The sequence below is a fragment of the Typopeltis vanoorti genome, chromosome 18 (genome assembly GCF_054136105.1).
Source record: "Typopeltis vanoorti isolate ZY-2024b chromosome 18, IOZ_Tvanoo_1.0, whole genome shotgun sequence".
NCBI lineage: Eukaryota > Metazoa > Arthropoda > Arachnida > Uropygi > Thelyphonidae > Typopeltis > Typopeltis vanoorti.
In genome coordinates this window covers 72,715,999-72,740,217 of record NC_143566.1, presented here as the reverse complement: position 1 = coordinate 72,740,217, position 24,219 = coordinate 72,715,999, and the positions used below count along the sequence as shown (strand labels likewise).

General features: G+C 34.8%; 1 protein-coding gene and 1 long non-coding RNA gene across 2 annotated transcripts; one reads left to right on the top strand and one right to left on the bottom strand.

The window, feature by feature from the left end:
- Positions 1-347: 347 nt before the first annotated feature.
- Positions 348-3,212, bottom strand: LOC150096800 (uncharacterized). The gene is made up of 2 exons (XR_016549777.1): positions 3,075-3,212; positions 348-517 (listed from the first exon to the last, which is right to left on the bottom strand). It is a non-coding gene; the product is annotated as an uncharacterized LOC150096800 (long non-coding RNA).
- A 5,771-nt stretch (positions 3,213-8,983) lies between these two features.
- Positions 8,984-23,215, top strand: LOC150096799 (gamma-aminobutyric acid receptor subunit rho-2-like). The gene is made up of 8 exons (XM_090408081.1): positions 8,984-9,115; positions 9,628-9,698; positions 9,835-9,902; positions 10,323-10,543; positions 10,814-10,896; positions 11,683-11,841; positions 16,144-16,463; positions 22,970-23,215. The coding sequence occupies exons 1-8, from the start codon at positions 9,012-9,014 to the stop codon at positions 23,213-23,215; spliced, it is 1,272 nt and encodes a 423-aa protein (XP_090264207.1). The 5' UTR covers positions 8,984-9,011.
- Positions 23,216-24,219: the final 1,004 nt, after the last annotated feature.

Here is a 24,219-nt window from a genome sequence, read left to right as displayed (position 1 = left end):
CAATTTTTCAATTGCAAGTGAGTTGGCGGATTTCACACGAATAAAACGTTTATTTTTTCTTCCCGTGAACTGTTGTTTTTGATCCCGCGTGTAAGGTAAATCGACCATGAAAACACACGCTATTTAAGACAAAACAATATTACTGTTGGATTTGGGCGGTAGATGGCGTTGTGTGCAGATGATGATAGTGGTATTCTGTGTAGTTGGTGGAGGCAGAGGTTTGTAAAGTAGGTGCACTCCCTCGATGAGTCATTGGACATAAATGTCGACTCTCAGATTTACTTTGTCTGTATTTCTATTATTAAATTCAGTTTAAATTAATTAAATTCAAATAATCCTTGTCTGAATCACAATATAAAATTCTTTAATACAAACAGTTCAATGTACAAATTTTACTTCATTAATACACAACACATTTGATTTTCTGGACAATTGGCTTCTTCATTCACTCGTATTTTTTCCCCGCACCATGACATGCATTCTCCGAGATATTCTGAACACTCTTTCTTCGGAGGATCTAAAGTAAGTAAAATAGTAATGTACTCGGGCATTTATTTAATACAACTATTTGTATTCACATTACAATGTATGTTGACAGTTTAAAAATAATTTTATGAGAGTTTCAATTTCGAAATCTGAATAATTATACATGAATCTAATAAAATATCGGAAATCAACAGTAAACAGTTGTGAGCATCTTTTAGTGCAGTATGCAATGCAATGTCCTTTGCCTAATGACTTAAATTTATTAGTTAGGTAGGCCCTATGCTGAAAGTTTCAGGTTTATGTGAATTAACTGTATGCAAGAAAAGCGCACGCATTCACACACGATTTTATGTTTTTTTGTTTTTTTTTGAGTATCGCAAATTTAAATTTTTCAAAAAAGTATGATTTTTTCTATAACGGAAAAACGATCTTACACAGTGTAAATATCTATGGAATAAAAAATGAAACAAAATAAATAAACCACATCTCACTCTACTGTTCTATTATTTATTTGTTTTTGAAAAACTCATAGTAATCAAATTTTAACATTCATTCAATTTCCAAATTTTCACTGAATAATTATCTGTGGATCCACCAGATAACACGAACTCATCAGTTTCCCAAGCTAATGGAAATCATTACAGTTTGGCGTGTGAACATGTCTTCATGCACTTGAACAACTACAGAGTCACAGACAGAGGCAGCACTAAGTGAGTCGTAAATTGATTGGTACGGGCCAGTGTGGCACTCAGGATTTAATGTTGGAGAGGGCCGGACGCTCAGGATTTATTATTGGAGGGAGGGGAGTTGAGTAGACGATTTGCGAATACACACTACGCATCGCATACGACCTATGACTGAGCATCTGCAGTGATCGCTATTTCATAAGTAGTATAGAAATAGAAGACACGACACAACATAAATAAAAAAAAATGAATTTTATTAGGAAAAGATTTTTGGAAAATTTTCTAGTGTTTTTTGTTTTTCTTTGGGAGTGCCAGGGCCCCTTGCCGCCCCCCTCTGGGTGCGCCACTGGTACGGTCTGATTATACAAGATTTTTTTTTAAATAAAAATCTCCTCAAGTATTCATTCCTATTTAGATTCGAGTGCTTATCAATCTAGTTCTGTATCGCAACCATAAAGATAGATTTGTGGGGAAAAGTCCTGAGGAATTAAAAAAAAAAAAGATTTGAATCCCTTAAGACAAATATATTTGAAAGTAAATAAAGTTTTGGATTGGTCTAAGAAAAGTTTGTTCCTCTTGATCATTTAATAAACGAGTTATATTATATTGAAGGAAAAAGAGCAAATTTGAAGTAAAAATATATTTGCTGTCACTGACGCACAAGTTTAGCTCATTTATTAGAAATTGTGATTATCGTTTAGGAAATCAAACCCCACCATTACGAATGAGATAAATTTCATCCTCCGGTATAAGAATTCCATCCCATTTATTCGTGTGTCTAAAGAGACTTGAAACATCAAGTTCCATATTTGGTCTTTACAGTTGATTGTCGGATTATGTATAAATAAAAAACAATGTCAAACATAAATATCATTAAAATATAATAAGCAGACATCCTTAGTCCATCCACGATACCAATTTACTCATACACTAAAAACTGTACAATCTTTGTATGGTAGGAGTCACATAAAAATAAATCTTCATGGGTATTATTGGAAAAAGTCAAAATATGGTAATATTTTTACTGCAATATAAAAATCTCCGCACCGATAGAATAGAAAAAAAACTGTGTTGCAATTGGATTGGGCATGATCTGCATAAAATTAACATTTTAAGCAGCTAACGCAGAAACAAATAATCATTGATTTGTACTGTAATCTTTCAAACATCACAGCCCCTGAGAGGCATTACTTGACAAATTTCACAAAGGTGTGCGACCAATTCGTACAGTTCTCAATATATAATTGGTAATTAATTTCCAAGTGTCCAATGTGTAACTCACAGAAATAATGAATTCATCCGATATTTGAGCACTGACTCGACAATATACTGCATAACTCAACATTATTTCTGGAATGTCTAAAAATCAAATCAATCAGCTAACGCCTTTTATTCCCAAATAGGGAGTAGGCGAGGCCGTTTTAGCCCCTAACGTTTGGAAACTGAGGGAGCAGCTCGATCTCCGCTGAGAGCTAATCAGAGATATCTGGCCCAAGGATATTACTAATTACAAATGGCATCTGGTGAAGAGAGGAGACTGACAGTGCCGCCATCTCGTGATCCCTATTCCTAACACTGTTTACTGTTTGAAAATAGTGTGCTTTTACTCGATTTTCCCCAGATTATAGCACGAAAAAGACAAGTTTCTCGGGAAAAAAAAAAAAAACCTTGCCCGTCGAGAGATCGACTAACCCAGGAACCGGTAAAAGAAAGATTTTGTATAAGTTTCTAGTCGAAGGCTAGACTGGAACTTACGAATGACTTTAAATGACTTCCCTAACTTCTCTTATTCAGTAGAGAAAAAAATGCACTGCATAGCTTGATACAAACAAAATCTTCAAGCTGTCTTATATATTTAGATAAAAAAATATTTGAAAGAAAGAATAGAACTATTTGTCTTACCTGATTCAGCGGTAGCTAAAGGCATTAATACAATGCCGACAATCAGCAAAAGGATCATCGTACGGCGATACATTGCTTAATTGGTCTTAGATCTCGCACACAGATGAATTCACTTCGGACGGAGATTCAGGAAAGAAAATGTGATAGTGTAAGGGCAGGATGCCTTATATATAACCAAGAAACTGCCACTTAACGACTAACTGATAAAAACAAGACATATTTGTAGACAGGGAGAGATAGGAACATGCATTAGTTGTAGAGATTTTTATCTGCCTAAATAATAGGCAGATGAAAGTTAGTTCCCATTTTGCAGATGGCTATCGTTTATCCCCTCTGTAAATATTTTATTTATAATCTAATAAAGATTGCTGTGGTACCAAAACAGGTGTTTATCACTTGCAGTCTAAACAAAAAACAGGTGATTTTCGCTACCTCTACAGTTCTAGATTATGATACTTTTTTTTTCTTAAAATTGCTTTCTTTGAGACGGAGCTGGTTTCTGTCTTTAGCTCATGATTAAAAAATAGACTGAAACTTTCAAGAGACTCAACTTCTATCATATTATGCAGGAGTATTCCCTACATGGTGTAAGTTTAAGAATTGCTTTTACATCATTGAGACTGTTTTTGCAGAATTAGAGGCTCATAGTCATGCAGCTACCAGCCTTGTTGGCCGAGTAAATAGCGCTTACTATCTTCAACAGGTACACAGAGACGACGCGGATTCGAATTCTGTTCTGGAAGTGAATTTCTTGATTATTGTGACTACTATCTCGTTTACAGCAGGCCTGAAGGATTTAAAAAAGTTCGGTTCTTTGTTCTTGTCAAATTGGTAACCTCACATGTACAATAGGTTTACAACTTTTCGGGCGGCGGGGGGGGGGATTTCCCCCGAAAAAAAAATCGGTAATATGATAAAAAAAAATCTGATGATCGTAAACGTTATGAAATAATTCTAAAGTAGCGCATAACCTTTAGCTGTTAGAGGCACTTTAACTCTCTTTAGCCGAAGGTGAGTTCAATTGACTCAAACAGAAATAGCAGAAGTTTTCTGTAGAGAAGCATTGACTGAATCTCTTAGTAAATCAGAACATATAGCCAAAGAACTTCTGCTATTTCTGTATGGTCGTTCTAATACATTGCATTGTTTCACATTTGTCGTAATTTTACATCATTTATACTACTACACTCTAGCCAATCCTAGGATTTATTCTGATTATATAAATGGGGTAATACGAATTTTTGAAAAAAATGTTTGAAACCTTCACAAGTAGACATTCAATATCGCAGATTTATCCCATATTACAATTCAGTACCTAAAACAAGGTAATTGTTTTTAAACTTTAATTTTATATGTCCATGACATTTCATTGTTTTATATTTTATTTATTTTAAATTGTATATTAGTGTATATTATTAAAGAGAATTTAATTAGTAATTTATTAACCAGAAATCGAATTAATGTGAAGCATTATCAGTTGCCCTTGAAATGCTAACCTTCATTCTTTTATCTGTCGCTTGAAGCCCCCTGCATGATAATATTTGTCAAGTTGATTATCTGAAGTGGTTATCATCGCGTGTGGAGATGCTGAGAAAAAAAACATGTGTTCGGTGAGTGTTTATAATAAAAAATTCAAGTGCATTTCAAGAGCTATATCATGGTACTAAATTCATGACAATTAAAATAATTGTTTAAAGTGGATTTCATATGAGGCAAACATCGTGAAGTTAATGTTAATAACTCCTTAAATTTATTTAAGGACTCAAAACAATCTTAAAATTACACATAGCTGCAAATCTAGCAAAAAAGAAAAAATGTGCATTTTAATTCCTTTTTTTTTGTATTAAATCAAAGAAGCTTACTTAACACGGACTGTTAAGAATAAATTTAGCTTTATTTGTAAACACCTAGATGAGTATAAGCAGAAGTTGTGTAAAATTTATTTTCCATTACAACTTGTTTTAAGACCATAGTACTATTTTTTTTAAAGAAATGTACCTGTGCTATTACAGAACAATGTTAAATAATTCATAATTGCATTTGAAATGTGAAAATAATTTCTTTACATTGGGCACGTGAAAATAGTTCCATTCCATTATTACAACTTAGCCAGTATACAATCAAATAAATCTAATTATTTGATTATTGTTGAAATAAAGGGTTAAATCTCTGCCAAGTTCGACAAACCGTCTGATTTTTAAACACAATGTTATTATTAGTAAAATATAACTATGAATATAAGTCACTGCTTTAGCAACAGGATCGAAAAACACATTTTCTGGAAGTATTTTTGATTATATAAAAAAATGTATAAAATTTCTTCACACTTAAAGTAAGAAAAATTATTACTTTATTCCATGAAACAAGTGATGCCATCTAGCGGTGATTTATAGTAACTCATTATTAGTTGGATTAAAACTTAAATAAATCGAAAAACGTACGTAGTGACACTACTTGTTTTTATCTGTAGCCTTCGCTTTTGTTTACATTTAATGAGAGAGAGAGAGAGAAGTTAATATTTCACAAGTGCTTGATAGAAACCTATTTCTAATTCTTGCGCTTTACAGATGATGACAAATAAAATATATAGCATCGAAGTCATGGTAACGAATTCTAGAACGTGCGTGACAATGATGTTTATTTGCAGAAATGACTGGAGCAGTAAAATGGTCTCAACTTCATTTCTGCTTGTATTTCTACGTAGGGTAGCTGAATTATTAATGAAAGTCAATTTAGTTTATCTGTCTGGTGTTCATTGACGTATTGCTTTTCTGTTGTTAATGGTCCATATAATACCTGAAATTTGCAAACGGCCTTAGGTTTAACTGCACTCACGTACTTTTTATTATGATATTGGGTCGGTAAACACTATGATTTCGAGGCAAAATGACTCTAAATTATAAATATAATCCTGAAAACAACCAGCGAAATCAACCAACAATCTAAAAGTTCTCAGTACGATTTTTAAATAAAAGGAGGGGGGGGGAACTCCTAATGTGCTTTTAACATCAGTACTAAACATTTCGCCTTCTATAGCCGCCATCTAATTTCGAAATTAGTCGACTTCTCTCACAGACAAGTAGATTTTTAAGACAGCAATTCACAAGAGACTAGAAACCTGATCTCACTAATACTGTCTCATATAATAACTATTATAAGTATTATAAGCTGAGTTTAGGAACACGAGATACGATAGTTGTCTGTAGTACTCTTGTTCCAAACTCTTTGAAATCATCGATAGAAATGAACTCATCTAAGATGAGTTCATTTCTCCATCTCACCATCCGCAGTGGTGAGCCATAAGGGGCTCGCGCGAGCCCTTTGTTAAATTTTTCTCAAATTTGCGATCCCCTTGTTCTTCTTGTTTACTTTTTTTATATTTTCAAAAAAAAAAAAAAAAAAACAACATAATTTTTTGAAATATATTAAGCGACAAACTCATACGGTAACCTAATAAAAATGGTAACCTAATACGGTAACCTAATACAAATATTAGATTTGGAATTATTGTTTCAACTCCTCTATAACGAATGCGCCCAAGTTTGAAAATAAAATAAGCGCATGCGCTATATTTACCCTTCTCCCATTTGGTAGCCAATCGTATGGTAAAACCGTTGATTATCACTTGAAGTATAAAAACAAAAGAGAAATATAAAGTATTATATTTACGGCTATTTGCCTGCTTCTGTTTACGAGTGCCCCAGTTTAAATGTCATTGGCTCTTTTCTCACAGATTCTTAGGGCATTGTAGATGTATATTTATCAATAAATATATGTTACATAGAGCACACGAAATTTGCACATACCTTTTTTCTGGGTGTTGTGGCTCTTCTTCTTTCGCATTGTCCAAACGACTGTGTGTGTGGGGGGGGGGGATTTTGGCAAGTGAGAGAATTGAAATAACAAATGAAAAAAAAACGGGTTTTTTGCATTTGCATTCCTAAACATCGGCACTCCTAAACAGAAGCAGGCAAATAGCCGTAAATATAAGTTTGTTAAGAGGAGTAACATGGGTTTTTTCCCAGAAATAATATCCAGAAATATAAAGTATTTCAATATTATTGTGTTTAGTTAATATTTATTTATTATTTATAGATTAATTGTCATAAATACTTCTATCGCAAACAAAACAAATTTATTTTGTTTATTAAAAGTGCGGACTATTTCATTTGTGCGATTGTAAAAGATTTTATTCTTATTATATTTTGATAGTTAAAAAATGTTTTTCTTATGTAGGATAAATTAACACAGATGATTGTGTGCAAATGTTTCATGTTTAGATCATGAAATATTTGTTTAAAAAATGATAGCCTTTACAGGTTGATTGTCCCCTCATAATCAAAGAAATACTTTCTGATTGGCATTTGTACACAACCTTTATTAATAAACGTTTTTCTGTGAAATACGGCTTTTTTTGTACGACGATTAAAATTTATTTTAATCGTCGTACAAAATTATTAAAATTTACACAGCTCACCACTGTCTATAGGCAACGACTTAGCGTAAGCTGCCGGCTATGTGACGATCATTTATTTGTTTTTATGTCTCTGTAAACACAGTCATTGAATTAGACATTTTTATTTAATCGTGTTGGACCCCCTTTAGCCAGAAATACAACACATATGTGGTTCGCATATAACCCACAAGATGGTGGATTGCATCTAAGTTCTGCATCATATCAGGCGTTCTCCAGACCCTCTTTTAATTGGCTCTGATTTGACAGAAGAGGACTTTGCATAATACACGATACTTTGCACACCATCCATTCTCAATGGAGTTCAGATCTGGGCTTTGTGCTGGCCAGAGAAGATGGTGGAAGTTGCTGTCGTTCTCCCAAAATCACTGCTCAACAATTCTTACTGGATTCATAGTAGCATTGTAGTCCATAAACACCGTCACCTGCTGGAAAAAAGTCAACATTGCAACATGGACTTGATCGGCAAGAATGTTCAAATATTCCTTGGAGGACAGTCGACCTTCCGGCAATATCAAGAAACCTGTTTTGTACCAACAGATCATGCCATACACTGAAGTAGCACCTCCAGAATCTTAAGTTTTGTTTACAAAGACAAGCTAAGCTGGTTCTTCGCTTCATGGGGCTCCCACAAAACTATCTGCCTTCAGTCGGTACAGAAGAAGGTGTACCAATACTTGTTGAACCAAGTTACTTCTTTCCAGTCTTCCAGTGTCCAGTGACGGTGTTCGTGGCACCACTGTAGACGAACTTTCCGGTTCTTCAAAGAAATCAGTGGTTTCCGTATAGCTATCTGATTTCCATTATCGATCCTCTTCAATTCTCTGCGGATAGTTCGGTGAGATATGAGTTGAAAATAGTCTTCATTAAATGCTTCGGTCAATTGTTGCACACTGGAAGTTCTGTTTGTCCGTACAAGCCTTCTCAGACGACGGCGATCTCGTTCCTGACAAACTTTTCTTGGACGACTGTCATGACTATTATATAAAAGACACATTAAAATTTAAAAACAAAAAATTGAAAACAAGATGCAGCATTTCTGCTGTAATTTTTAGAGCAATATATTCTGCTGGTATTCATATAATGTGGTGTTTCCTTACCAGTATTCAGCCAACCTAATATTAGGGTGCGTTGAGAGATCCCACTATTGGAAACGTGTTATTTACTAAATCTCTAAATCCCTTATTTGCTGCGTGACGCGTCAGCATTTCTCATGTGATAATGTTAATGCAGAACTGAGTCTAGGACCTGATGGTGAAAAATAACAATAGACACAATCGGGGACATCCCTGTTTCTTGTTCCAATTTCGTAGGTTGCTAAGTTACCAATTCATCAATGCATACAACTTTCGTATACGCTGTCCACACAAAGAGTAAGTACGTCGCTTATAGCGACAGGGAGATCGAGTGAGAGAGTGTCAATATTTCACGACCAATTACCTAAATCTGGTCAATGTCTGTACATGGACAATCCAGCTGAGAGCAAATATCAGTCTTTCCTGAGCAGGATAATGATCAAGCGGATGCTTCTAATTTGCTTCATTATAGTTTTTCTGAGAAGGAACAGGTACGTTTTTAATATTTGTATTTACTGAAAAAATTAATGTTTTTCAATAGTAAATGTCTCTACCGTAACAGCAATAGGACTACCCATTTCCAATGTCATATGTCCTGTTTTTAAACACCGGTATTTTGATCCCGTCACCAGAAAACACAGTGAAAGCTTCGAAACCGAATGCATTTCCGTATGAGATCAAGATTGTCGGTTTTATACAGAAATGTTTATTATTATCAGATATTTTTCTCAAAAGACTTAGAAGACATCCTTACATGCACGCATAGACAAGCTAAGTAAATATGATTGACCATAACGCCAATGCATTAATAATAGGAAGTTTTCTGAGAGTGACGTGAGTCTAAGATACGAACTACATTGCAAGATGACATATTTGTTGAAATATATCAATTATTTAGGACAGTTTGATTGATGTATTTTCATTTTATTTTATTTTTATGTCGCTCCAACGCATGAAAGGTTTCCGATTGACGATTGTTCTTTTTTTTTTTTTTTCATTTAAGCTACGGTAATCAATCATGGGAAGACTTTATTCCTGACAATTATGATATGTTTAAAGCTCCCCAAAAGGACGGTGAGACAGTTTTATTTATTTATTTGTATTAACTGCGTGCATGTTTTTGCAAATACACTCCCCATTGATTATTGTTTGACTATTAGGTTTTATTTATTTATTATTTTTTCAGAAAGTAATCTCTTTTCTTTTTCAGATAAACCTGTTGATGTATTCGTGAACTTTCAAGTATTGGATATTGATGAAATTGACGAACTAAACATGGTACAACCGCTGTTTTATTATTATTAGCAGTAGTAGTAGTAGTAATAGTATAATGATCCAATATGACATAAGTCTGTAATTGCAATTGTAAACGGTTGCTATTTTAATTTTAGGCCTATTATTGGCATGGAAACATCATAGTTACGTACCAAATCTCTCTCTCTCTCTCTCTCCCTCTCCCTCTCTCTCTCTCTCTCTCTCTCTGTGTGTGTGTGTGTGTGTGTGTGTGTGTGTGTGTGTGTGTGTGTGTGTGTGTGTGTGTGTGTGTGTGTGTGTGTGTGTGTGTGTGTGTGTGTGTGTGTGTGTGTGTGTGTGTGTGTGTGTGTGTGTGTGTGTGTGGTCTAAATGCTGTTTTTTTGTTTTTTGAGCTGTGATCCGTGAAAAATATTTTTCATAAACATCGTTAAACTTGTTTTACAGCAATTTCGACTGCACCTGTATTTAGGGGAGTACTGGAAAGATCACCGACTGCGCCTAGAAAACACAGGAAAGGGTTATTTGTTACCACAGAAGGCAAAAGACAAGCTCTGGACGCCCGATATTGTGTTTGAAAATTCTAAGCGAGTGGTGACTTTCATGGAATCTGTCCCTAATTTCCTGTTCAGAATGAAACCAAATGGCTACTTATATAAATCTACAAGGTTAGTACTCTCTCTCTCACTCTCTCCTTTATTCCTTAACAAACTTCTGTTATATTAATCAGTCCGTGGCATTTATTAACCTAGACGGACAACTTTTGATGAAAATTAGCACTTTGAACTTCTAGCAGTATCTCTCGAAGTATTTTAAATTTGAATAGAATCAGAACAATATTTTTACTGGTAAAATTGCTTCTGGTTCTCGAAAATAAGTTACATTACAAAACTCATTATTTGTCATATCTCAGATCATTTCTGTGTTTTGTATTTCAGATATTCCTTCCACGTGATTTGTCCAATGAATTTTCATATTTATCCCTTTGATAGACAAATCTGCCAATTTAATGTCAGCCTATGTGAGTATAATAACCATAAAAACTATTCATTTAAGAAATTCGATTTCGTGGATATTAATATATCACATATAATAATTATTATTATATTAATAATAATGATTTATAAGATTATTAAAAATAATTAATAAATTTATAACAATTAATAATTTATTAATATAATCAATGAAGTTATCTTTTGGGAATATTTATTTATTAAATATTGAAATAACAGTTAATGGTCAGTAAAAATAAATTTTGACCACAAACTCATTTTAAGGTAGAATTCTATAGAAATTAATTACAGTGAAGAGACCATTGTCTGTTTATTAAACGACTATTTAAAAAAATAAGGAGAAAATCAAAAAAAAAAAAAAAGGAAGCATTAAACTATCAAGCTGTTGAAAATTAAATCCTATTATACATTAGGTTAGGTTATTTTGGATTTACGTCCGAAGCAACTGAGGTCATGAGGCCAGTGTATTTTGTCTGTTAATAACATGCATTCGAAGGGCTGGTTTCCGTGTTTGACGGGATGAAAATCACAAATTTCCAGGAGGGAACACAACACCTACCACCTCCGCATGAGATCAGCCAACTAACTTTCCAGTTGTAAATCCCTGATAAATCCCATTAAGAATAATCCAAACTCAGATCGTATAAATTAAAGCTGATTTCACTTTTCGTATTTAAAAAAATGATAAATCTCCGAATTCATTTTTATTTTATTAATTGATACAAAGAACATTTTTATAAATGAATGATTAATGTTTTATTTTTATTTTTTATTTTCATATCATATTTTGGCAGTGCTGAATACTGATGAAACGGTTTTATTGCATTGGTTAGGAGAGCCTTGCAGTCCTCTTCCATTTGCCGGAAATCTCACAATTAAAAAGATTATTGAACCACTTCAGTTTTCCTTTCAAATTCCTAAAACGTATACACGTGTTGAAACGTGGCCATCAGGTAAGTAATCTCAATTGAATTAATTTAGACTGCTATTTACAGAAAATATTAGTGAATGGATTGGAAGTTTAAGTTTTTAGAGCAGATCCCTTCTTAAGTTTAATTGTTTCGGCCATGAAATTTATGATTAAACATATTCGATAGTGATTAATTTTGAATAAAAGTGTTTCGATTAAACTTTAAATATTTTTATGATGAGGGTTATTATGCAACACACAAACACATAATATGAAAACGATTTCTTTGAATGGAAAGATCTCTGATTCGATTCCCGTACCATTATACATTTTTTTTTTCTTTCTAGGGAAGATTAGTTACGGTCTGATAAGTTACTCAAAAACTTTTACCTTTGTGAAAAGAGTCGATAGAAAGCACCCCCCCCCTCCGCACACACACACAGTTTAAAACATGCGTAACACACACGGACCTACACTCATAGATACATACTCAATCCTTCATTATGAGGGCTCAACCTGTCCTAAGGGACTGGGAGGAAAGAGGGGAACCTGAAGTAAATAAATAAATAGCATGCGTACACAAGCAATTGAAATAATTCCTTTAAATTGAAACACAGAAATAATTTATAAACAGTACAATTCTCAAATAAAATCACTTCTTAAGGATTTAACAGGTAATTTGTATACTTTGAAGTTAAAGAATGCATGAATTTTGTAAGCAGCAAGGACTCCATAATTGGAATATTTATCCAACGCCACTTTTAAGTGCAAAGTATGTGATATATCTTTTAAACTTCTCGAAAGAACTACTATTATCTTTCGAGAAAATATTATTATTATTACTTGACATCTCCAGGGAGTCCAAAGACGCATCGAGGAAGAGCATTTACTCTACAACTCTCTATCTCTCAATCCACCAATGAACCACAAGTACCAACGCCATCTACCGCCCACCACTACCTCTAGTATTTTATTAGACAATCACATACATCCATGCCCACGACGGGATTCGAACCCGAAGCCTTTTGGCTAAAGAGCGGATACACTAACCACTCGGCCAACCAGATCTGCTGTATAAAATATATATAGCAGGTTCCCATCATTATTTTACATAATCTTTTTATATATAGCAGAAAATTTCTGGGCTGTCCATTAATATACATGAAGACCAGGAAGGTATGTTGAAGTGCCAGATACCTCTCCAAAAACTCTGGATAACCTAGAAGATCACTCACAATCTCAGCAAGTGACCCTAAAGGATCAATAAACTCATCATTCCTGACCTGAATCACCGCAAGATAGGAAACTCAGCGGTGGCGCCACTCAGTAACAGGTAAAAACCTGCCACCAAGTAGAACCGCTCTACTCCTGGGATCAGTGGGAGCCAGACGCAGAGGAAATTCAGATTTCCAATATTATAACATCCTGAGCGAAACATGTTATCCTGATTTAATATTTAATCTTTATTAATATTTCTGCTTGGTGTAAAAGGTTCAAATTTTTTCCCACAGTTTTTTCTCTTTTAAAGCTTATAAAAAATCATTTAATTTTATAAACCATATGGCACTCTATTTATTAAGGAAAAGTGCTTACACAGTCGCTTCGATATAGACCGGCCAGTACGATGTGTATGATTTTTCCATTGTTATGATGCTATTAAAGCTGAGAACAACACAACATCGCATGGAAATATGCTAAAAATAACATTAAGAGATAGGAAGACAAATACCTGGATAAGATCTCAAACAGGTGCCATGGATATTGTAAAATACATTAAACAGGCTAAGTGAAGATGGGCTGGCCATATTGCCAGATGCAGTGACGGGAGATGGACTAGAAAAACAACGGAGTGGAGACCAATGGATGGAGCAAGACAAAGAGGAAGACCGAGAAGAAGGTGGAGGGATGAACTGGAACAAATTGCAGGAGTGAGATGGATGGGAGAGGCAGAAAACCGAGTGATCTGAAAAATCATGAGGGAGATATTCGTCCAGCAGTGGACAGAACCACAAGGTCGAAGAAGAAGAACAACAACAAAAACAAGAAGAAGATTATCCCTAACTAAAGTCGCCCGACTAATTTTTGTAGTTCGATATCGGCTCTAAGCCCAATTTTTCTTCTGAAAGTTATACTAAATATAAATATAAATCTTTTATTCAAGTACAAAGAAAACGCTAGGCAAAATATGAAATATGTTCAATGATAACACCGTTAATTGCTATTGGGTTTTTGTCTGGTATTTGTTCTCATAGAGGAAGCCCTTTCGCCCGAAAAAAGACCTGGGTTCGATTCCTCATTGACGGGAGGAACCTTTATCTGGTCTCTTTCACGAAAGGTAAATTAGCCGGTTTCATACGTATATAGGGTTTTTTTTTCCATCTGGAAACTCTGGTTTTCGTCCCCCAGAACAGGCAAATTGGTCCAGTGAACACACCCATCTACAGACATAAGACACAGCGGAATCATAGGGTCTCACCTTATCCTCGAGTTACGGTTGCTGTTGCGAAGTTCAAAAATACTTGGAAAAGTCGTGGGCGTTTAAGTGCCTGTTAATACCACTGATAGGATTTATTCTCATAGAAAAATTGTTATTTCTTCTGATGCTCTTTACAGTTTGTTTTTCCTTAGAATCTTGCATGAAACCTTTAAATATTTAAATTCATTCACTCCATGTATTGACCAGGAATAATAAAATTTACATTTTAAGAGAAAACACTTTTATTACTTAGTAAGTCATTATATTTTCTTTCGAAATGTCGAGGGAAAAACACAAGACGTATTACCTTAGCATAATAATTAAATAATACTTTATATGAGTTGTATAACTACATAAAACTATGAAAAATAAATACCGTATATGTGGGCGTATAAGACGACTCTCAAATACTACAGAAAACCCCTCGAAATCATGGGTCGTCTTATACGGCGAGTATAAAAAGGGAAGCTTAATCATCCAATTATTCCACCCTTCTTGCATGTGATCTTTAAATGGTTTGTTCAAGCAGATTTCTAGTGATTCAAATATAGAAATTCAACCACCTGGTATAATAGCAATTTTTGTGTTATTTTTTTCTAGAAAACTTTCTCAGTTAAATGACTACGAAACATATCCCATACTAATAAACTGGTTTCTTCACTGTACCGCCTGGTCGTGTGTTCCACACATTATTTATTCATAGTTTCACACCATTTTCCGCCATCCATCCATTTTAGTGAAAATGTACAAAAACACCTGAAGGAAATTTTATCTTAGGTTTAGTTTTACGTTTGAAGATGATCATTGGTTTTAACTTTGTTCCATCAGCCAAACATGAAAATACAACCGTCTTGTTTTTTCATGACCTGTATCGAACTAGCACACTCTTACTACCTTTAGACTCCACTGTTTTATTGCTTATCATATCAAAGCTCATAGCAGTTTCATCCATATTTCCAATATTTGACAACAGAAATTTACGTTCTTGTCTCAACTGAATAATAAATTTAAATTTATGGAAACTGGTAAGTTTGTGGTCAAGATCTGGTGGTAGGTTTTGAGCAATTTTAATTTTTTGTTGTATTACCAGATTTTTTCTGTTCATAAAACGATTACACCATCCTGAAATAGCTTGAAATTCTATACTTTCATTCGGATTCAATCTTGACCATTTTAGTGCATATGCTCTAATCACATTTCTTGTAACAATATAACCATTCTGCCTTTGTTCAAATACCCATTCTGCAACGTTGCGGCCATCGCGTGATCCCCGTTCTCATCACACATTTTTTCTTTGGCAATTTTTTAAAAATATTTTTTTCTTCTTCCATTCTCTTACCATCTCCTCGGTTAAGTCAAACTTTCTTGCAGCAGAACAGTTATTGGTTTGCTTTGCCATTTCAATTACCTTATTTTAAATCGAGCTTCATACTTTCTTCGTTTTGTTGCTGGTTCCATGATTTTAAATGATAACAATTTTAATAATCCTAAAATTTAAAAAAAAAAATTGCAAAATTAATAATTAATTAAAATTGGGGCTAATCACTTTAATTAGGGTAATTCGCGTAAATTCTAAGTCTATGCTATGCAAAAAAATAACGGATATGCATAGATATAAAAATAACGGATATAACAACAATACCTGACGTTGCATTAATACAAGAAAGAAGAAATTGGGAGGTCGTCTTATACAACCGACATAAGCTTAAAATAATGGTAATGTATTACTGACATTTAAATTAGGATCATAATTACGCACGTTCGAAAAAAATAGAAAAATATAACTGCATTTTTTTTCAGGATATAAGCAATAAATATATAAAAATACTTCGAATGGTGGATAACTATGTTTCTTTTCGCATTTTTAAGGAAGTTTTACGTATTTGGTTACGGAATTTGCTTTTGATCGTCGACTAACAGGGACCATCGTGAATACTTACATCCCGTCCTCCCTGGTGGTTATAATGTCCTGGGTTACGTTCTGGATTGATCCTAAAGCAGCCCCAGCGCGAGTGACATTAGGAGTTACGTCTTTGCTATCTCTTACCACCTTCATATTCCAGTCCAAGGAAGGCCTTCCTCCCGTGAATTACTTGCGAGCAATGGATATTTGGCTGTTTATGTGTGTCGTTATGGTATTTGCTAGCCTTGTCGAATATGCTCTTGCTTACAACATTGACACAACAGTGGTGAGTAGAAACGTCTTTATGAACACTTTATTCATTACAAATAGTTGGCTATGATACTTCTGTCGTTTAAATTATTCTCCATAAATTGAAATAATGAGCCTAAGCGGCTTTACTCTGGCGTAGTAAATTATAAATAAAAAATATTATAAATCCATCAAAGTTTTGGCCAGATAAGATAGCAAGTTAATAAGTTTTGAGATTTACCACAGAGTTTAGGAGAATATAACTTTGGTCATAGAAATTCTGCCATATCCTTGAAGTGCCAGTATGTTCACGTTTTATTAGTACTTTTAGATTTTACTGGCCTGACAGCTGTTTAGAACTGTTGGCTCTCAGAGACTAGAAATTAGGCCGTTCAAGGCTGCCCAAGTTCTAAATACTTTCGAATAAACTAAGACGGTCGTTCTCTCTGTCTCTCTCTCAATTACATCCGAAGCTGATCAATTACTGCTTATGTCAAACACCAATAGGAAAGAAAGATAAAAAAAAATTGAATAGCATAATGTTAACTCTGTTAACTTGTTTGGTGGATGAACTGAGTCTTTCACTGTTAATCCCCACATCTGTGATCACTGCTTTGAATGGGGAGTGGAGAGTGGGCATTCGGCTCGCTGCTTGTAAGCTTTTGGCAAATGCTGATGATGTGTTTGTTAGAATTGATTTCGGTCTTCTGTGTTGACGGATTAGTCGGTTGTAGTGGTGGTGGTGGTGATTGTCGGTTGTTGTAAAAACTTTTCGGCGATAGGTTTTAGGAAGAATCGCATGTTTGGTATGTTAATGTGCGATGAAGCTGCTTATTCCTGGGAAACCAGGGTGTGTTTAGTGTCATCCTCATGCATTTATTTTGAATTATGTGTGGCGTCTTAATATTACTATCAGTGGTGTATCCCGGGCTAGTGAAGCGTAAGTTAGGAGAGGTCTTATCACTGTTTTATAAAGCAGAATGTTCTTCTATTTAGGTGAGTTTTTCTGTTCAAGATAGAATCGAGCTGAGCGAAAGTCTGATTGGCTTTAGTTGTTGAACCTTTACTAGATGTTTAGCAGAGGTTTTCCAGGGTATGGACTTGTTGAACATATGAACAGTTGCTAGCTTTTTTAGCTCGTCTTCTGGCGGAATCATAATTGTTCATCTGAGATTATTTGAACATTTTCTGCTGCTTCTTGAAGTCTCGAGAGGATTATGCTTTCTGCAACTTTACGTATACAAAACATTAAGCTAATGTGGCAGTAGTTTATGAGGGAGTTGCATTTATTTTCCTGTTTTGGGGGAGTAAAAAACACAACTGCTACTTTCCAGCGTATATGTATGCGAGACGCGTGATGTCTTTGCAAAGAAGTTTGAATAGTTTGTGTGAGATCCCGTCTTGTGCCGGAACATTTCTAGTAGTGACGTTCCCAATAATTAGGTACACTTCGACTAGTGATACAGATTTAGTTCTGTATAGAAGGTCGGAAGTTGTGATTTCTGTACGTACCCGACATCTTTTCTGTGACGTTTAAATTTGCATATTTATAGTTACGAGTGAACTTTTTTTTTTTCTAAACTATCTGCAAAAGCTTCTGCTTTATCATCATGATTATAGGCAATTCCCCGTTCTCCGCTAACAGGAAGAAGAGGTCCGCGAGGTTAGCCTAATGGCTTTGCGCTTCGCAACCATATGCCAGTGGAAGAAGTGTCCTAGGTTCGACTCCAGTTGACGACGCGAGGAACTTTAGGATCTTCCTCAGCCATAGTCAAGTTAGCCGGTCTTGGGCGTGGACAGCAGGGTTTTTTCCGCCAGTTTATCTGGTGTTTTTCATCCAGCAAGCAGGCAAACCGGTCTGAGGACACACGGATTACAGTCAGGAATACTGACGCAACCATAGTCTGATTCGTCAGCCTATGCGGGTTTCGGAGCCCGGATAAAATTTGGGGGGACTGAGATGGTGCCGTACCTCCCAGTAAAGGTAACTCACGGCCGTGTATCATCATATGATTATTATTATTATTATGAGGAGGAAGAGGCCTGCGGTTAGTTCGGAACACTTTCATACATTTTCAAAGAGATTGGTCCGAGTATTCAGGTATTGGTTTTTTTTTTTTATCCCATCATTTTTTTTTTTTTTTTGAGGTAGTATTTTAGTGCATAACGAACCTGATGCGTAGTCTTGTTAAGTACTTGGCGTAAATCCTGGTCCAGAGTTTTGTGGTACTGGCGTCTTAACTAGTTTTTTTTTTCTCTCCCGAATGTGCTGTTTTATTTAGTCGCGAAACTAGTTTGGGGATATGCATGTAATTGTAGTAGTCATGGAACTCGATACTAACTGAGTATCTAAAGAATATGTGGAATTTTCTATTTCTTCAATAGTAGTTATTCATGGAACTGGTCCGATATTTTTTGAATAACCGAAGGAAGATGATTCCAATTAATGACGAAGGTGGTATCTTCAGTGAAAGTATTCACTTTGCCTATCTGTAAGAAATTGGGAATATATTTTGACTTCAGGTCATTAACTGTTTGTATCTGATGGTTGTGTACTGCATTTTTCAGTATTGCTGTCTAGTACGTCGGGATTGCCTGTGCAGTCGTAATTGAGTAGGTTCCATGGGCCGAACACTGTCATGTTCCTCGTGACAGCGAATGTGTTGAGAATTTTGCGTTGTTGTTTTTGTTGTAGTTGGGGGAATCCACTGTTCCAGGTTTTGTGCTTAGCGTTCAGATCACCAGCCATTACTATCTTAGAAATTGTTAATTTCTTCCAGATCGGAGTCAACGTTTTTTGGTGGGAGGGTTATATGCTGAGATACGGGTTTGATGTACTGCAAGCAGTGGCACTGCGATATTAATCGAAAGATGAATATCGCAGTGCCTCTGCCTTTAGCATCCAGTCTGTACTTACGATAAGGGATGGAATTCCTGCTTCTGGGTTTATCTACTGGGCTAAAATAGGTTTCGTTAACGAGTATGATGTCTGATTGATTTGCTGTGCCAAATTCTTGTAATTGTAAAGCTTTGTGCAAGCCGTTTGCATTAGTGTTGATAATCTTTATTAATCTGGGTCTTCTGTTTTGGCTAGGTCATTGAGAAATACGAAGAAAATTATCTGAGTATGTCTGAGAATATTTTTTTAGATTCTTGCATGAGGTTGGTTCTGCTGAAATCAATCAACACTTCTATTATATTTGCCTCACAGGTAGTGTGTTGTTGGACTTGCTTGTGTATTGGACGATAGGTTGTGTTAATCTTGCATTGACGGTTGCTTCTTCAGAGTAGGTCTCTCTCTCTCTCTCTCTCTCTTTTCTCTCTCTCTCTTTCTCTCTCTCTCTCTCTCTCTCTCTCTCTCTCTCTCTCTCTCTCTCTTTTCTCTCTCTCTCTCTTTCTCTCTCTCTCTCTCTCTCTCTCTCTCTGGTTATTTTGGATTCTGATGGGAGTATCGTTTGAAGAGAAGTATTTGTGTCCAGCTGTGGATGTTTTGCAATTGTACACAGTTTCAAAGAGTGGCGTACCCAGGATTTAATCTTGTGAGGGGCCAAGCACTCAAGATTTAATCTTGGAGAGGGGGGGCGAGTTAAGTAGACAATTTGAGAATACACACTACGCATTGCATACCACCTATGACTGAGCATCTGCAGTAATCGCCAATACATGATACCCATGATCTCCTTTGGCCCCGCTCGGGCAAACGAAGTAACGCTCTGTCCAATTTTGCAATACTTCATTCACCTCGCGTTCAACAGTGGCCGTGATTTCCAACAGCTATAGGATATTCACACGTTGTGTGACCTCTAATTCATAAGTAGTATAGAAAAAGAAGACACAACGCAACATAAATAAAAAAAAATATTTTAATTAGGAAAGGATTTTTGGAAAATTGTCTAGTGTTTTTTCCTTTTTCTTTTTTTTTGCGGAGGAAGGTCCCTTGGCTCCCTCCCTGGGTGCGCCACTGGTTTCAGATATTCGGTTAAGTGGGAAATAAGGGCAGCATCTGTAGTTGGCGGGGTGTGATCTTCCACAGTTAGCATATTTTTCTGTGTTATTGGATTTTTATAAGAAGCAGTTGCATGCCTTTCTCCACATATTACTCATCTATACTCCGCCTTGCAGCAACGTTAGCATAGCCAAACCGATGGCACCTATGACATTGCATGATGGAGGCTTAATGCTTTAGGTATTCTGTTTTTGTAACCAGGTCACAGACTGTTTCGAGATTATATATGTGTCTTTTGATCTTTCCTGATTTCGACTAATATTAAACGATATGGAATTTGTTTGCCCTGAACATGCGGCAGACTTTGATAGGCATAATTCCTCTCGGTAAAACTTTGAGATTTTTTTAAATGTTTAATGAGAATGTGTGATATGAGATATGAGAAGTTGCTGTCGAGGAATTTTGTTCTCAGTAACTTTGTGGCTTTTTTGAAGGCGTTATTCAGGATCGTGACTGCCAGCTACAGCCATCCATTATTGCTTTGACTAAAGAATGACTGGGGTATTCTTTCCTTGAGATTTGTGTTGTTGTCGGACTTCAATAGGCTGCGTGAATCTCTGAGGAAGCAGCTTTTCTTCTTCTCCCTCTTCCTTTTTTTTTGATACCTTGAATTTTTTATCATTAGGGGGATGTTGATCTTGATGTACACCAGAAAGTGGATGGGTTATAAACTGTTGTGGGATTTTTGTGATATTTTCTACATTAAGGTCAACAAGTTTGGATCTGAAAGTTATCAGTCAAAACGGATGACTGATAACTTTATAACGAATAGCTGTGGTTGGTGTCTTCTTTTGTTTCAGTGGAGGAAAATTTTTCATGAAACTTGACCTTGTCAGGTCAATTGTTATCTAATACTCCCGATTCTCATAAATTCATTAAATACTTGGTCGAAATCTGATTCATCATTTTGATCTGTTTCCATACTTGAATATTAACATTAAGAATAACGAAGTCGACTTATCTCTGAATTAGTTCTCACCAAAAATAAAAGAGAAATGCACCAATAATAATTCAGGATACAATACCCGAAAATGAAGATAATCGTCACTTAAACTACCACTTATATACATAAATACATAAACAGCTTAGCCTTATAAGGACTGGCTTAAAGGAACAAAGCAAGAATGCTTTTCATCTTCCCCGTTATCTGTAGGGGACAGTGTAAGGTGGTACTGAGTTGTGTATAAAGCTCTGATCACGGCAGGAGGATAACAGCAATAGCCGATCCTCAGTTAGAACTCCATTGGCTACAGCATTGCCATTCATTACCCTCAGGGTCTACAATTCTTTCTATCCATCCACAATTTAAACAGCTTAGCCAAAGGCCGAAAGTTATATTTTTAATAAGCAAAGTTTTAGTAGGTGTTTAAATAAATTATTAAAATAAATAGATTAGATTGCATGAATCTGCAAAAGTAAATAATTTTTAAAAAAATGTTACTAATCCATCAATAATAATATTTAGAAATATTGAAATTTTTTAAAATGTCCTTATAATCTACAATATACTCAATAATTTTTACAAAAACTCAATGAAAATTTATTATCACGTGAAAACAAAATAATATAGTTTATGCATCACAGTATGTGTGTCTCTCTGCTTAATGTTCATCAGTAAGTCGAGAAGAAAAGTTCCTTTTTTTAAAAAAAAAAACTCATGGCAGAAAATGTTTTTTCGCTTATATATGTGCTTCCAAATGCGCCTATCATCTTCTTTGCGAAAATGATTAAAGGTTCAAATTTTTTTGTAAGCATCGATAAAATATTTGGATATTTTCTAACAAAAATGTTGTTTAATGTTTCATTGAGTTGTAATCCAAAAACTTTCTATAGTCAGTTTGGTACGTCATCAATGTCGATTAAAAGGGTGCAAAAATAATCGTATTTCGATGCAATTTTTATGAAAAATCCACAAATCTTATTGAAAATTCCGTTTGTAAATCTTCAGTAATACCAACAAAAGTTTCCTTTTGCGTTTGCCGTCCAACTTTAGATGCAGATTTGCAACATATAATGATGTAGATTTTCTTCCATCATGTATTTCTTCCACAGACATAGTTTGCCTTTAAAAGCTTTTATGCCAGAAAACAGTTCTGTTTTCTGACATAAAAGCATGACATAAAAGCCGACAAAGCATGAGCAAACAATTGATAATTCTCTCAGTCTCGTGCCTAGAATTCATTGTTACAAATTATTATTCTACTCCAAATTAATGCAGGCACGCATAAGCAACGAACGTTTACTGAATAGAAATCAGACACCATGTACACATCTACTGTAATAATGCAGCAAAATCGGACGTACTGTTTCTCTTATTTTTATTTTTATTTATTTATTTTTATTTTATTTAAATATCTCGAGAAAGTTGAAGTTGTAGCAGCTTTAAGTTAGTGAAGATATTTGGACTCATATATTAAAATATTCATTTGATTAGTAAAATTTCATTTTATGCCGAAAAGCAAAATTATTAATTTTAAACTCATTTTTAATTAAGTTCTTCTTACATGCAAAATCAGTTTTACTTCCATTTTCTATAGAAAACCTCCTCTGCTGGCAACATCAGCAAAGCAATTAAGATTCAAAGTAGACCTAAAGATAAAATTTCTATTCTTGGAAGAAATCCAGATTCCAACAATCAGCGGAATTGTAATGCTGTGACTGAATCACCAGAATGTCAGAAAATGAATCGAAATCGTTTAGACAACATTTCACGAGTTCTTTTTCCTACCATATTTACAACGTTTTCTGTAATCTATTGGGTATATTTTACATTATTCATATGAAAATTGTGTAGTATCTATGGTTAATTCTTTTTTGCATCAGTAGAATTGAAATTTGATGGTGGATGTGGTTATTTTCAATTCAATATTACCATCATGTTTTCGTAATAGTTATATTTTTCAATTTAAAATAAAAAGAACTTATTTCAAATTGTCAATGTAATTTTCTTTTGAAAACACAAAACATACAGGACAGTTATCCAATAATATATCTGAAACTGTCCATAACAAAACATCAGAATCAAAACAGATATTAATATTATTTAGAATTCCAAGATATGGTACTATCAGAGGTGTATAAAAATAAAAGGGAAAAAAAGAATTAGAGATAAGTAAATAAAAGTATATTTCATTTAATATATAAAGATTATCCATTTAATCAAAATTTTAAGGAAAACATTTTATTAAAATGAAAAACGGTTTGTTTTGGAAACTGACTTCATCCGCTGTGGGTTCGTTTGGCGATTTATTTTGATCGGATGATTTAGGAATAGATGTTTGTAATGTTTCTACTAGACAACGATAAATTAAGGATGTAACGAATGCAATCAAGAAACAGGAAAGAATAACAAAAGCAATGGCACTGCACTTCAATGGATCTGCCATAAAATGACTGAAGAAATTTTTCTTTGAAGCAAATAATGCAAAAATTCGAGGAAACTAGTTCCTTATGTGTTAGAAACGGTGAGGACTGTGTGTATGTGTGAGTGTGGGGGGTGGGGGTAAACTCAAATAAGATGTACATATATGTTGACTCCTTTATTGGATTCATAGTTATGCTAATAGACTTTTATATCGTTATCATATTTAAATGCAGCTTCCTTTCTAACTTTTTTTAGCGTATGCGTGTGGGTGGGGGAGAAACGGAAAAGAGAATTCTGCCGAACTGGACCAAGCAGACTGTAGATGCGAGTTTACTAAAAAGCCAGCAGGTAACTTGTTATAAATACACAAATACCAGTAGCATCCGTAACAAAGTGGTCGAGTTTGTTACCCCGGCATTATGT

Bases quoted from the DNA above. Each gene is read 5' to 3' on its own strand.
- LOC150096799 (XM_090408081.1), top strand. From the start codon at position 9,012: ATGGACAATCCAGCTGAGAGCAAATATCAGTCTTTCCTGAGCAGGATA. The intron at 9,116-9,627 runs GTACGTTTTTAA...TTTTCATTTAAG, and splicing joins GTTTTTCTGAGAAGGAACAG to CTACGGTAATCAATCATGGG. The intron at 16,464-22,969 runs GTGAGTAGAAAC...CATTTTCTATAG, and splicing joins ACAACATTGACACAACAGTG to AAAACCTCCTCTGCTGGCAA.